The following is a 15,485-nucleotide window of genomic DNA, read 5'->3' as shown; positions in this document are numbered from 1 at the left end:
TGACCCTGGGATAGACTAGCCGCTGGCCGCGCTGCTCGGATCATTCTGTCTCTGGATGCCGCTAGGGAGAGAGCTGCTGCTGGTCAGGGAAAGCGTTAGGGTGTTCTATTAGCTTACTGTTAGGCAGGAGTGATTCTCAAAGAACCCAACAGCCCTTCTTAGGGCTACAATAACAATTCTACTTTTTTTATTTTAATTTGCATCTTTTACCATTTTGTGAGGAATTAGCAGGGGGACTTGCTACCGTTGTGTTTAGCTCTTAGTGGCACACATATCCATAGCAAAGACCGAAGTGGGAAAATTCAGTAGGGGTTGGATTTCTATTAGGCAATAACTCAGTGTCATCTCATCTGGCATAGTAGTGTGCTTCCTTTGATACTTGGCTAGAAAATAGCCATAGGAGAATACAAACAGCTTCTTGAAGCCTACAGTAGCGTTCTATATATTTGATTTCTGGTTGATCTGCTGGTGGCTGTAGTTTCTGCAGTGCATGTACTTGCCAATTCTGAGCAATTTGTAGTGAGACTTGCGACCGCTGTGTTCTGCGCTTAGTGGCGCACATATCCATAGCAAAGGCCGAAGTGGGAAAATTCAGTAGGGGTTGGATTTCTATTAGGCAATAACTCGGTGTCATCTCATCTGGCATAGTAGTGTGCTTCCTTTGATACTTGGCTAGAAAATAGCCATAGGAGAATACAAACAGCTTCTTGAAGCCTACAGTAGCGTTCTATATATTTGATTTCTGGTTGATCTGCTGGTGGCTGTAGTTTCTGCAGTGCATGTACTTGCCAATTCTGAGCAATTTGTAGTGAGACTTGCGACCGCTGTGTTCTGCGCTTAGTGGCGCACATATCCATAGCAAAGGCCGAAGTGGCAAAATTCAGTAGGGGTTGGATTTCTATTAGGCAATAACTCAGTGTCATCTCATCTGGCATAGTAGTGTGCTTCCTTTGATACTTGGCTAGAAAATAGCCATAGGAGAATACAAACAGCTTCTTGAAGCCTACAGTAGCGTTCTATATATTTGATTTCTGGTTGATCTGCTGGTGGCTGTAGTTTCTGCAGTGCATGTACTTGCCAATTCTGAGCAATTTGTAGTGAGACTTGCGACCGCTGTGTTCTGCGCTTAGTGGCGCACATATCCATAGCAAAGGCCGAAGTGGGAAAATTCAGTAGGGGTTGGATTTCTATTAGGCAATAACTCGGTGTCATCTCATCTGGCATAGTAGTGTGCTTCCTTTGATACTTGGCTAGAAAATAGCCATAGGAGAATACAAACAGCTTCTTGAAGCCTACAGTAGCGTTCTATATATTTGATTTCTGGTTGATCTGCTGGTGGCTGTACTTTCTGCAGTGCATGTACTTGCCAATTCTGAGCAATTTGTAGTGAGACTTGCGACCGCTGTGTTCTGCGCTTAGTGGCGCACATATCCATAGCAAAGGCCGAAGTGGCAAAATTCAGTAGGGGTTGGATTTCTATTAGGCAATAACTCAGTGTCATCTCATCTGGCATAGTAGTGTGCTTCCTTTGATACTTGGCTAGAAAATAGCCATAGGAGAATACAAACAGCTTCTTGAAGCCTACAGTAGCGTTCTATATATTTGATTTCTGGTTGATCTGCTGGTGGCTTTAGTTTCTGCAGTGCATGTACTTGCCAATTCTGAGCAATTTGTAGTGAGACTTGCGACCGCTGTGTTCTGCGCTTAGTGGCGCACATATCCATAGCAAAGGCCGAAGTGGCAAAATTCAGTAGGGGTTGGATTTCTATTAGGCAATAACTCGGTGTCATCTCATCTGGCATAGTAGTGTGCTTCCTTTGATACTTGGCTAGAAAATAGCCATAGGAGAATACAAACAGCTTCTTGAAGCCTACAGTAGCGTTCTATATATTTGATTTCTGGTTGATCTGCTGGTGGCTGTAGTTTCTGCAGTGCATGTACTTGCCAATTCTGAGCAATTTGTAGTGAGACTTGCGACCGCTGTGTTCTGCGCTTAGTGGCGCACATATCCATAGCAAAGGCCGAAGTGGCAAAATTCAGTAGGGGTTGGATTTCTATTAGGCAATAACTCAGTGTCATCTCATCTGGCATAGTAGTGTGCTTCCTTTGATACTTGGCTAGAAAATAGCCATAGGAGAATACAAACAGCTTCTTGAAGCCTACAGTAGCGTTCTATATATTTGATTTCTGGTTGATCTGCTGGTGGCTGTAGTTTCTGCAGTGCATGTACTTGCCAATTCTGAGCAATTTGTAGTGAGACTTGCGACCGCTGTGTTCTGCGCTTAGTGGCGCACATATCCATAGCAAAGGCCGAAGTGGCAAAATTCAGTAGGGGTTGGATTTCTATTAGGCAATAACTCAGTGTCATCTCATCTGGCATAGTAGTGTGCTTCCTTTGATACTTGGCTAGAAAATAGCCATAGCAATAGGATAGGATTGTTTGGTTTTAAAAACACAAAAAAAAAAAAAAAAACACAAAAAAACACAAAAAAAACCAAAAAGAAGTAAAAAAAAAAAAAAAGTTATAACTCTCATTTTAAAAATGTTTAACCCGAGGGCTAGGGGTAGAGGACGAGGGCGGGGACGTGGGCGTCCAACTACTGCAGGGGTCAGAGGCCGTGGTCCTGGGCGGGGTGAGACACCACCTGCTGATGAGGGAGCAGGGGAACGCCGCAGAGCTACACTCCCTAGGTTCATGTCTGAAGTTACTGGGACTCGTGGTAGAGCACTGTTGAGGCCAGAACAGTGCGAACAGGTGATGTCGTGGATTGCTGACAATGCTTCGAGCAATTTGTCCACCACCAGTCAGTCTTCCACGCAGTCCACCCATGTCACCGAAATCCCCACTCCTCCAGCTCCTGCACCTCAGCCTCCTCCCCCCCAGTCTGCCCCCTCCCAGGAAAATTTGGCATTTGAACCGGCATACTCTGAGGAACTGTTTTCTGGACCCTTCCCACAGTCACAAACCACTTGTCCGGTTGCTGCTGAGCAATTTTCCGATGCCCAGGTTTTCCACCAGTCACAGTCTGTGGGTGATGATGACCTTCTTGACGTAGTGGAAGTGTGTAAAGAGGTGTCCGACGATGAGGAGACACGGTTGTCAGACAGTGGGGAAGTTGTTGTCAGGGCAGGAAGTCCGAGGGGGGAGCAGACTGAGGGATCGGAGGATGATGAGGTGACAGACCCAAGCTGGGTTGAGAGGCCGGGTGAACACAGTGCTTCTGAGACGGAGGAGAGTCCTCGACCTGAACAGGTTGGAAGAGGCAGTGGTGGGGCCAGACGGAGAGGCAGGGCCAGAGCTGGTGCATCAGCGCCACTGTCAACTAGTGAAGCTCCCGTGGTGAGGGCTCTTGCGGCGAGGGCTAGATCTTCAGAAGTGTGGAGGTTCTTTAAGGAAACACCGGATGACCGACGGACTGTGGTGTGCAACATTTGCCAAACCAGGCTCAGCAGGGGTTCCACCACTACTAGCTTAACTACCACCAGTATGCGCAGGCATATGAATGCTAAGCACCCCACTCAGTGGCAACAAGCCCGTTCACCTCCGGCCGTGCACACCACTGCTCCTTCCCCTGTGTCAGCTGCTAGTCAGCCCCCTGCCCAGGACCCTGGCACAAAAACCCCATCGTCGCCTCCACGATCCTCCACAGCATCCACCAGCGTTCAGCTCTCCATACCCCAGACGCTGGAGCGGAAACGCAAATATAGTGCAACCCACCCGCACGCCCAAGCCCTTAATGTGCACATCTCCAGATTGCTTAGCCTGGAGATGCTGCCCTATAGGCTAGTAGAGACCGAGGCCTTTCGCAACCTCATGGCGGCGGCCGCCCCTCGGTATTCGGTCCCCAGCCGCCACTACTTTTCCCGATGTGCCGTCCCAGCCCTGCACCAGCACGTGTCAGACAACATCATCCGTGCCCTGACCAACGCCGTTTCTGACAAGGTCCACCTGACCACGGACACGTGGACGAGTGCTGCCGGGCAGGGCCACTATATATCGCTGACGGCACATTGGGTTAACTTGGTGGAGGCTGGGACCGAGTCTGACCCTGGGGCTGCTCATATACTGCCGACGCCGAGGATTGCGGGGCCTACCTCGGTCCAGGTGTTTCAGGCCTACTATGCCTCCTCCTCCTCCCACCCCTCCTCCACCTCCTCCTCCGAACTACCATCCGTGGGCACGGCGCCATCAGTCGGTAGCTCTAGGCACAGCAGCAGTGCCGTCGCTAAGCGACAGCAGGCGGTGCTCAAACTGCTGAGCCTAGGCGACAAAAGGCACACCGCCCAAGAGCTATTACAGGGCATCACGGCGCAGACTGATCTGTGGCTGGCACCGCTGAACCTCAAGCCGGGAATGGTTGTGTGTGACAACGGCCGTAACCTGGTGGCGGCTCTGCAACTCGGCAGACTGACACATGTGCCATGCCTGGCCCATGTGTTAAATCTGATAGTGCAGCGTTTCCTCAAGACATACCCCAATCTGTCTGATTTGCTCACGAAGGTGCGCCGCATCTGTGCGCATTTCAGGAAGTCCAGCCCAGATGCTGCCACTCTCAGGGCAGCGCAGCGCCGCCTCCAACTGCCCGCTCACCGACTGTTGTGCGACGTGCCCACGAGGTGGAATTCAACACTGACCATGTTATCCAGAGTTTACCAGCAGCGCAGAGCGATTGTAGACTGCCAGATGTCAACTTCCACCAGAACTGGTAGTCAGGTCAGTCAGCTTCCTCAAGTCTACAATGAGGAGTGGACGTGGATGTCTGATATCTGTCAGGTGCTGAGTAACTTTGAGGAGTCAACACAGATGGTCAGTGGCGATGCCGCCATCATCAGCCTCACCATCCCGCTGCTTGGCCTGTTGAAAAACTCTCTGGTCAGCATGAAGTCGGAAGCTTTGCGCTCGTCACAAGAGACGGGGGAAGAATATTCCCTTGTTGATAGCCAAAGCACCCTCAGGTCTGTTTCTCAGCGCATATCGGAGGAGGTGGAGGTGGAGGAGGATGAGGAGGAAGAGGAGGAGAATGTTGGCGAGACACAAGAGGGGACCATTGTTGAGTCCTTCACTGTTCAGCGTGTATGGGCAGAAGAAGAGGAGTTGGAGGAGTTGGAGGAGGAGGAAATGGACAGTCAGGCCAGTGAGGGGAGTGAATTCTTACGCGTTGGTACTCTGGCGCATATGGCAGATTTCATGCTAGGCTGCCTATCCCGTGACCCTCGCGTTCAAAGAATTTATTCCAGCACCGATTACTGGGTGTTCACTCTCCTGGACCCACGGTACAAGCAAAATCTTTCCACTCTCATCCCTGCAGAGGAAAGGAGTGTGAGAATGCATGAATACCAGCAGGCAAGGGCGGACTGGCTATTGAACCCACCGGGGCCGTTCCCGGTGGGCCAACAGGTCCGGGGCCGATTTGGGGCCGGCTGAGGCTGGTCAGGCCGACCGCAGGTGAGGCATCACACTGGCAGGCAGTGCAGCGCTGGTGCTACATAACTGCTGATTGGAACCGGGCCGACAAGTGTACACAGCACACTGACACTGCTCTAAGGCCGCTGCATCATACGCTGCTGCTGTACAGCGCAGGCTGGTCAGGGGAGTGCGGAGCAGGAAGCAGCCCCGCGCTGGCAGCACAGGCCTCATCCTACCCCTGTGCTGTGCTCCGAGAGCAAAGTGGGAGCTTGTGCCAGTGCCCGCTAGGTGAGCCTCGGGCCCTGGATCCTTTTTGCTGGGCCCCGGATGTCCCAGGGCAGCATCCTATGATATTAAGAGCACGGAGCTGAGGACTCCCTGCACTGCTACCAGGGCCAGGCAGAGGCTGTGAGCTCAGTAGGAAGGATCGTGCTGCTCCTGCTGTGGTTGGTGGGGAGGAGAGAGTGGTGTGCTTACAGCTGGCCCCGCCTCCACACCGGAGTCTGGGTCAACTGAGAATAGGGAACTACAACCCTGGAGGAGCAGAACGGGGGAATCAGAAGATGTCCGGACCGGAAGTAATGGGCGGAGCTAAGAATAAGAGCCAGCACATGAATGACACCTGGACAGGTAAAACCAAAGAGGGTTTAAATGAGTCAGGAGGTGGTGGGAGAGGGGTCAGGTGTGAGCAAAGGGGTGAACAGTAGGGCTGGCAGGTGTTAGAGGTGTGAGCATAGGGGTCAGGTGTGAGGAGATGGTTCAGGAGGTGTTAGGAGAGGGGTCAGGTGTGAGGAGATGGTTCAGGAGGTGTAAGTGGAGGGGTCAGGTGTGAGGAGATGGTTCAGGAGGTGTAAGTGGAGGGGTCAGGTGTGAGGAGATGGTTCAGGAGGTGTAAGTGGAGGGGTCAGGTGTGAGGAGATGGTTCAGGAGGTGTAAGTGGAGGGGTCAGGTGTGAGGAGATGGTTCAGGAGGTGTAAGTGGAGGGGTCAGGTGTGAGGAGATGGTTCAGGAGGTGTAAGTGGAGGGGTCAGGTGTGAGGAGATGGTTCAGGAGGTGTAAGTGGAGGGGTCAGGTGTGAGGAGATGGTTCAGGAGGTGTAAGTGGAGGGGTCAGGTGTGAGGAGATGGTTCAGGAGGTGTAAGTGGAGGGGTCAGGTGTGAGGAGATGGTTCAGGAGGTGTAAGTGGAGGGGTCAGGTGTGAGGAGATGGTTCAGGAGGTGTAAGTGGAGGGGTCAGGTGTGAGGAGATGGTTCAGGAGGTGTAAGTGGAGGGGTCAGGTGTGAGGAGATGGTTCATGAGGTGTAAGTGGAGGGGTCAGGTGTGAGGAGATGGTTCAGGAGGTGTAAGTGGAGGGGTCAGGTGTGAGGAGATGGTTCAGGAGGTGTAAGTGGAGGGGTCAGGTGTGAGGAGATGGTTCAGGAGGTGTAAGTGGAGGGGTCAGGTGTGAGGAGATGGTTCAGGAGGTGTAAGTGGAGGGGTCAGGTGTGAGGAGATGGTTCAGGAGGTGTAAGTGGAGGGGATAGGTGTGAGGAGATGGTTCAGGAGGTGTAAGTGGAGGGGTCAGGTGTGAGGAGATGGTTCAGGAGGTGTTAGGAGAGGGGTTTGGTGTGAGCAAAGGGGTGAGCAGTGTGTCAGTAGTAAGGCTATCTGCACAAATTGCGGATTCCCTGCAGATTTTACACACAGATTTTGCAGTGTAATAGAGTAGGAGTAAAGTGAATGTAATTTAGAAAAAATAATGTAGAAGATGCATTCTTTCCTGTATGTTCTCACAGATTTATGCATGAAATTTGCATGAAAGACTCGGATAAAAATCGCACATATTAGATGTGGATTTTCTACATGACAATCCACACCATGTGCAGATGTCCTTAAAGGGGTTTTCCCATGAACAAAAGTTAAGCCCTATCCAAAGATAGAGATTAATAGAGCAGAACGGCCGTCTGCTCCATTAGTCTAATGGAGCCCTCATTTTCGTGATCTGTGGGGGTCTCGGCACTGATCAGCAAGTTAGGCCCTATCCTGTGGATAAGGCCTAACTTTTGTTCATGAGAAAACCCCTTTACGGTGTGGGATTTGTTCCCTATTTGGGTCTATGGGAGTGCTAAAAATCACAGTCTATATTCTATGGCCCACCTATAGCCTCTCCATTCTGCACAACAGCGTGTAGAGGAAAAGTGGGGGCTATCTTTTTCATGATAGGTACAGGGCCTTCCTTTGGTTCTGTGGAAAGATTACATGTGCATGAGGATACTCCATTAATTGTTGGGGCACTAAAATGGGTAACGTGGGGGTAGAGTTTGTAGGTTACAGTACAATACTGAGAATTTGGTAGTTATACATTGGGGCCCGTGCCCCGAATCTTTTACAAAGCTAGCAAAGCCCCTGGGCTTGGGACTGATGGGCACTGGCACTGTACAGATTATGAGTATATTGCGGGGGGATTGGGACGAATGGGCAATGTACAGATTATAAGTATACAAGCGGTCACCTACTTAAGGACACCCAATTTACAGACAACCCCTAGTTACAGACAGACCCCTCTGCCCCCTGTGACCTCTGGTGACCTCTCTGGATGTTACTATAGTCCCAGATTGCAATGATCAGCTGTAAGGTGTCTGTAATGAAGCTTTATTGATAATCCTTGGTCCCATTACAGCAAAAAATTTTGAAACTACAATTGTCACTGGGGCCAAAATTTTTTTTGTCTGGATCTACAATTATAAAAAATACAGTTTTGACTTACATACAAATTCAACTTAAGAACAAACCTAAAGAACCTATCTTGTATGTAACCCAGGGACTGCCTGTATCTCATTAAGGCAATGATGTCTAATCCATGATGTTGTCATCCAGTTTTTATCATAACTAAGGGATACTTTACTTAATGCTATTTTGCTAATCTTCCACCAATGACTTATTGACCCCGCCCACCTGTGTCGACCACGCCCAGCTTGGCCGCCTAAAATATAGGGCCACTTTAAAAAAAATTTCCAGGGCCACTTTTTTTTCCCAGTCCGCCCCTGCCAGCAGGCCCTGGTGCACAAGCTGAAACAGTATTTCCCTTCTGACAGCGCTAGCGGCAGAGTGCGTAGTTCTGCGGGACAAGTAGCGAGGGAGAGTAGGCGAGCAGGCAGCTTGTCCAGCACTGGCAAGGGTACGCTTTACAAGGCTTTTGCCAGCTTTATGTCACCCCAGCAAGACACTGTCACCTGTCCCCAGTCTCGGCAGAGTAGGGCTGATCTTTACAGAAAGATGGTGAGGGAGTACGTAGCTGACCATACCATCGTCCTAAATGATCACACAGCTCCCTACAACTACTGGGTTTCAAAGCTGGACATGTGGCACGAACTGGCGCTGTACGCCTTGGAGGTTCTTGCCTGCCCTGCCGCTAGCGTCTTGTCCGAGCGGGTTTTCAGTGCAGCTGGTGGCATCATCACCGATAAGCGTACACGCCTGTCGACTGACAGCGCTGACAGGCTGACGCTTATTAAAATGAATAAAGGCTGGATTTCTCAGAATTTCCAATCTCCACCAGGTGAAGGAAGCTCAACCTGAATAATTGATCCACTCCTCCTCCTCCTCCTCATTTTCCTCCTTCTCCTCCTCTTTGTACAGTAAAGCAGAGGAAAATGGCTATTTTTTGACAGGGCCCACTGGCTCTTGCTATAGTACTTCATGCATTTAATTTTTCTGGAGGGCCACCTACCCGGTCCTCTGTTTGAAACAATTTTTGTGAGTGCCACATACAGGCACTCAATCTATTCCATTTTTCTGGAGGGCCACCTACCCGGTCCTCTGTTTTAAAAAATTTTTGGGACTGCCACATACAGGCACTCAATCTATTCCATTTTACTGGAGGGCCACCTACCTGCTCCTCTGGTTTGAAACATTTTTGGGACTGCCACATACAGGCACTCAATCTATTCCATTTTACTGGAGGGCCACCTACCTGCTCCTCTGGTTTGAACAATTTTTGGGACTGCCACATACAGGCACTCAATCTATTCCATTTTACTGGAGGGCCACCTACCTGCTCCTCTGGTTTGAAACATTTTTGGGACTGCCACATACAGGCACTCAATCTATTCCATTTTACTGCAGGGCCACCTACCTGCTCCTCTGGTTTGAACAATTTTTGGGACTGCCACATACAGGCACTCAATCTATTCCATTTTACTGGAGGGCCACCTACCTGCTCCTCTGGTTTGAAGAATTTTTGGGACTGCCACATACAGGCACTCAATCTATTCCATTTTACTGGAGGGCCACCTACCTGCTCCTCTGGTTTGAAGAATTTTTGGGACTGCCACATACAGGCACTCAATCTATTCCATTTTACTGGAGGGCCACCTACCTGCTCCTCTGGTTTGAAACATTTTTGGGACTGCCACATACAGGCACTCAATCTATCCCATTTTACTGGAGGGCCACCTACCTGCTCCTCTGGTTTGAAAAATGTTTGGGACTGCCACATACAGGCACTATCCAAATTAAATTGTCTCCATAGCAGCCTCCACACGTTGTCTCCATTGCTACCTCCAAAAGTCATCCATATAGCTGCCTCCATACATCGTCCCTTTATCAAACGAGGTGTGTCAGGCAGAAATTTGGGTTGTTTTCATGGATTCCACATCAAAGTTGTTAACTTTGTCGCCACCCTGCTGTGTTATCCACAAAATATACTGGCAAACTTTTACCATTTAGGGATATTATTTCAGCGCTTCTTGCGCATCTGTTTACATTCCCCTCACCCGGCATAACCTAAACTTATAAGAACGCTACTACACTTGATCTTATACAAAAGGTTCTTAGAAGTGCTGTTTGGGGAGTAGCCTAGAGACAGGGGCTTGGATTGGCGAAAGCTCGCCTGGCAGCGGAACGCCAGCTCCATGCGCATCATGCGCTTCTTGCGCATCTGTTTACATTCCCCTCACCCGCCATATCCCAAACTTATAAGAACGCTACTACACTTAACTTGGTGCAGGCTGGGACCGAGTCTGACCCTGGGGCTGGTCATATACTGCCGACGCAGAGAATTGCGGGGCCTACCTCGGTCCAGGTCTCAAAGGCCTACTATGCCTCCTCCTCCTCCCACCCCTCCTCCACCTCCTCCTCCTCCGAATTACCATCCGTGGGCATGGCGCCATCAGTCGGTAGCTCTAGGCACAGCAGCAGTGCCGTCGCTAAGCGACAGCAGGCGGTGCTGAAACTGCTGAGCCTAGGCGATAAAAGGCACACCGCCCAAGAGCTATTACAGGGCATTCCACATCAAAGTTGTTAACTTTGTCGCCACCCTGCTGTGTAATCCACAAAATATACTTGCAAACTTTTACCATTTAGGGATATTATTTCAGCGCTTCTTGCGCATCTGTTTACATTCCCCTCACCCGGCATATCCTAAACTTATAAGAACGCTACTACACTTGATCTTATACAAAAGGTTCTTAGAAGTGCTGTTTGGGGAGTAGCCTATAGACAGGGGCTTGGATTGGCGAAAGCTCGCCTGGCAGCGGAGCGCCAGCTCCATGCCAAGATCCAACTAACATAGTTTTAACTGCAGCACCTTTAATCTACTACTAGTTCACTGCCTCCATACATGGTCCCCTTATCAAACGAGCTGTGTCAGGCAGAATTTTGGGTTGTTTTCATGGCTTCCATGTTAACTTTGTCGCCACCCTGCTGTGTAATCCACAAAATATACTGGCAAACTTTTATCATGTACCAATATTATTTGAGCGCTTCTTGCTCACCTCCTTTGGTTCCTCTCTGCCACCCATTGGTTTGAAGCCTGAGTCCATTTAGGGTATGTCGCCATGCCACTCTCTAGCCTTCCGCTGCTGCCGCTGCCTCTGCATGCCGTCCCCTATAGTGTCAGGGTCAATTATTGGATGTTTTAGATGCTATCTAGCTTCATTCTGTCACTCTGTCATGGCCATGCTGTTGCCCATAATTTTGGCATAATGGTGCGATTAAGCAGCCTCAGAGGCATCCATGCATGCTGCCCCTGCTGTTTCCTGTCCATTTCCGTGGTGTTTCCATCCTTTTCTGAGGTTCCCAGGTGTTTGGCCAAGCTTCCCTGTGCAGAGCCTTGGTCCCCTTGAAAAATGCTCGAGTCTCCCATTGACTTCAATGGGGTTCGTTATTCGAGACGAGCACTCGAGCATCGGGAAAAGTTCGTCTCGAATAACGAGTACCCGAGCATTTTAGTGTTCGCTCATCTCTATTCCTGATGCTCTGGACTTCAGACTGGGCCAAATCGTCCAACAAGACCATGACCCTAAACACAAGCTAATATAACACAGCAGAGACTTCAGAACATCTCTGTGACCATCTGTGAGGATCTGCAAGGAAGAGGCAGAGGATCCCCAAATCCAGGGGGAAGGAACTTGTAGGATCTTCCCAAGAATCAGGACTGAAAAAATGCTATATGGGTCTGAATACTTTGTGCCCCCGCTGTATGTACTCCCTGGCCGGTACAGAGATGAGCATAATAACATTAGCATAATATTACAATGTAACCTCCTTACCCATGTACGGTTTGGTTCCAGCCATCGCTGTGGCTCTTTCTCCATCTTTAATTATTGTTGCTACATTGAAGTCTGTGAGATGAGCGTGACCTGGGGATCGGGGCAAAAGGGGAGGAGCTCAGACACGAGAAGAAGTAACAATATGCAAACACCCAATTACTTATTCACAGCACCCTGATACGTGTTACACGCTGAGGGGGAGATGCTGACTGATAAAAAACACTGAATCTGAAATACAGACACAGAATCCATTAAAGTTCTGTATCAAAGGGAAAAAGAAACGTGTGCGGAGTCTAAAATTCCCAAGGTTTGTATGTGTATGTATTTATGATTATGGGATATATAATTGATGTGTATAGAAGAACATTACAGTAACGTCTACTCCATGTGTACAATGGCCATAGAACCTCTGCATTCATGTCTCGGGGGTTGTGGAGCTGGAAATAAGTTTGCACATGAAGGTTCCCTCTGACATCGGGGACAGTCTCCTCTCAGCGCGCGCACAGGATCTTCTTAGCCTAAAAGCCTCATACACACAGCTGTATATATCTGGTATAATATATCTCTATGTTTCTTCAAACTCAAATCATGCACAATGTAAGCAAAAAACATTGGGGGTCATTTACTAAGGGCCCGATTCGCGTTTTCCCGACGTGTTACCCGAATATTTCCGATTTGCAATGATTTTCCCTGTATTGCCCCGGGATTTCGGTGCACGCGATCGAATTGTGGCGCATCGGCGCTGGCATGCACGCAACGGAAATCAAGGGGCGTGGCCGAATGAAAACCCGACGGATTCGGAAAAACCGCCGCATTTAAAAAAAAAATGTGTTGCGGAGCTTGCACTTACCTTCACTAGGAATAGGCCGGTGAACTTGAGCGCGTTCAGATGCTCTTCAGCGCAGCAGCGCCACCTGGTGGACGTCGGAGGAACTGCCTTAATGAATCCCGGCCGGACCCGAATCCACCGCAGAGAACGCGCCGCTGGATCGCGAATGGACCGGGTAAGTAAATCTGCCCCATTGTATCAGATAAGTGTGAACAGGGCAGTACATTTTTGCTGGTCAACCCCTTTAAGCAGTGGAAATTTTTAAGAATGTCCTTCTCCCACCAAGCAAGTTAGGCCCTATCCTCAGGATAAGGCCTAACTTGATGATCGGTGGGGATCTCAGAAATGAGACACCCACAGATCACAAGAACGAGGATGCAGGTCACTCACCTTGTTCATCCAGCAGGATGTTGTCCGGCTTCACGTCTCTGCAACACATTGAAATGAACATTACCGAAATATATGACTGAGATCCTGTGACATGACGTACAAGATACTAAAAAGAAACATGTCTTCCCCTATCACAGCAGGAAGTCACAGCAGCACAGCATCTAATGTGCAATGAAAGCACCTCGCAGCATTGTTACTAAGGCAACCTAATGAGAGTTATAATTAACCAACAAGTTACACTTTTATCTTAACGATAAAAGCAATTTATTCTGCGGCTATAAATAGTATAGAGGATGGATTATTAAAAAATTGCAGCAGATTCACTAATTCTTTCTAATATTTAGACAATTACACCAGATTTATCACTGTGTCTGACTCTTCTAGAGATGTATTATTATAGGAAATGTCCCATCAGAATCCATCCGGATAAACCAGGGACATTACTCATAGATCCAGGCACCGGGACTGTGGGAGCTTCTTATATTTCTTATCCATTGCCTCCTTCCTTCTAAAATCAACTTTTAAAATTATGCTTTTGAGCCTGAACGGCTACTGGAACGGTTTCTGGAGCCCCTCTGTGCTGCAGATTCACAGACTGTTACACTGTCTTACCCTGCCCCTCTGCTCCCTCAGCACTTCCCCCTTTGCCTGATGTAATGTTACTGCAGCATAGAAAATTTCAGCACAAAGTGGGAGGGGGGAAGTCCCTTTTGCAAACTGTAACAGCCTAGGAATCTATAGCATAGAGGGGCTCTGGAAACCTCCCTAGTAGCCCTTCAAACTTATTAGCATAATTTTACAATTTTATTTTAGAGGGAAGGAGGATAACAAATATAAGATGATAACCAGAGTCCCGGTGCCTGGATCTATGAGTAATGTCTCTGGTTTATCTGGATGGATTTTGATGGGAGATTTGCTTTTAGCTACTTCCTTATGCAACTTAGACTCATCCCCTTGTCAGAAAATAATACAATTGACAATAATTCATAATCGTGTGGCACCCCATGTGATCCGGGAGCACAGTGCACCACAGCCGGTCCATTTCCCCCATTCCCAGTACACGGTGACCGGTGAACGTGACTATTATATGAGGAGATATTACGCTACCTGTGGATTATATGTTGGCTTCTTAGGTAATCTAATGCCAGGGCCATTTCACAGATATATAACTTGACCGTCTCTTCTGTAAACTGCACGTTCTGCTGTAAGTGATAGCGGAGATCTCCTCCGAGAAGCAAATCCACCACCATAAACATGTCCTCTTCATCCTGGAAGGAATACCTGCAGCCATAAAATGCAAGGAATAAGGGAAGCAGAAGGTAATGAGCTGCATGTTAGGAGCGAACACCTGAAAGACCTGAGGACCTGAGCTCAGGGTCATGGAGGTCTGCAGGTCATGGAGGGTCATGGAGGTCTGCAGGTCATGGAGGGTCATGGAGGTCTGCAGGTCATGGAGGGTCATGGAGGTCTGCAGGTCATGGAGGGTCATGGAGGTCTGCAGGTCATGGAGGTCTGCAGGTCATGGAGGGTCATGGAGGTCTGCAGGTCATGGAGGGTCATGGAGGTCTGCAGGTCATGGAGGGTCATGGAGGTCTGCAGGTTATGGAGGGTCATGGAGGTCTGCAGGTCATGGAGGGTCATGGAGGTCTGCAGGTCATGGAGGGTCAAGGAGGTCTGCAGGTCATAGAGGGTCATGGAGGTCTGCAGGTCATGGAGGGTCATGGAGGTCTGCAGGTCATGGAGGGTCATGGAGGTCTGCAGGTCATGGAAGGTCATGGAGGGTCATGGAGGTCTGCAGGTCATGGAGGGTCATGGAGGTCTGCAGGTCATGGAGGGTCATGGAGGTCTGCAGGTCATGAAGGGTCATGGAGGTCTGCAGGTCATGGAGGGTCATGGAGGTCTGCAGGTCATGGAGGGTCATGGAGGTCTGCAGGTCATGGAGGGTCATGGAGGTCTGCAGGTCATAGAGGGTCAAGGAGGTCTGCAGGTCATGGAGGGTCATGGAGGTCTGCAGGTCATGGAGGGTCATGGAGGTCTGCAGGTCATGAAGGGTCATGGAGGTCTGCAGGTCATGGAGGGTCATGGAGGTCTGCAGGTCATGGAGGGTCATGGAGGTCTGCAGGTCATGGAGGGTCATGGAGGTCTGCAGGTCATGGAGGGTCATGGAGGTCTGCAGGTTATGGAGGGTCATGGAGGTCTGCAGGTCATGGAGGGTCAAGGAGGTCTGCAGGTCATGGAGGGTCAAGGAGGTCTGCAGGTCATAGAGGGTCATGGAGGTCTGCAGGTCATGGAGGGTCATGGAGGTCTGCAGGTCATGGAGGGTCATGGA

General features: G+C 49.5%; 1 protein-coding gene across 1 annotated transcript in view; it reads right to left on the bottom strand.

Moving 5' to 3' along the window:
• Window positions 1-15,485, bottom strand: part of STK32C (serine/threonine kinase 32C) — a 285,927-nt gene that overhangs the window by 26,671 nt on the left and 243,771 nt on the right. The window contains exons 4-6 of the mRNA XM_072131004.1: window positions 14,264-14,437; window positions 13,157-13,194; window positions 11,938-12,027 (exon numbers count right to left, since the gene is read on the bottom strand). Of these exons, the coding sequence (XP_071987105.1) occupies window positions 11,938-12,027; window positions 13,157-13,194; window positions 14,264-14,437 (302 nt within the window). The remainder of the gene's footprint in view (window positions 1-11,937; window positions 12,028-13,156; window positions 13,195-14,263; window positions 14,438-15,485) is intronic.

Source organism: Engystomops pustulosus, chromosome 11, assembly GCF_040894005.1.
Source record: "Engystomops pustulosus chromosome 11, aEngPut4.maternal, whole genome shotgun sequence".
Taxonomy (NCBI): domain Eukaryota; kingdom Metazoa; phylum Chordata; class Amphibia; order Anura; family Leptodactylidae; genus Engystomops; species Engystomops pustulosus.
This window is presented reverse-complemented; position numbering and strand designations above follow the sequence as displayed.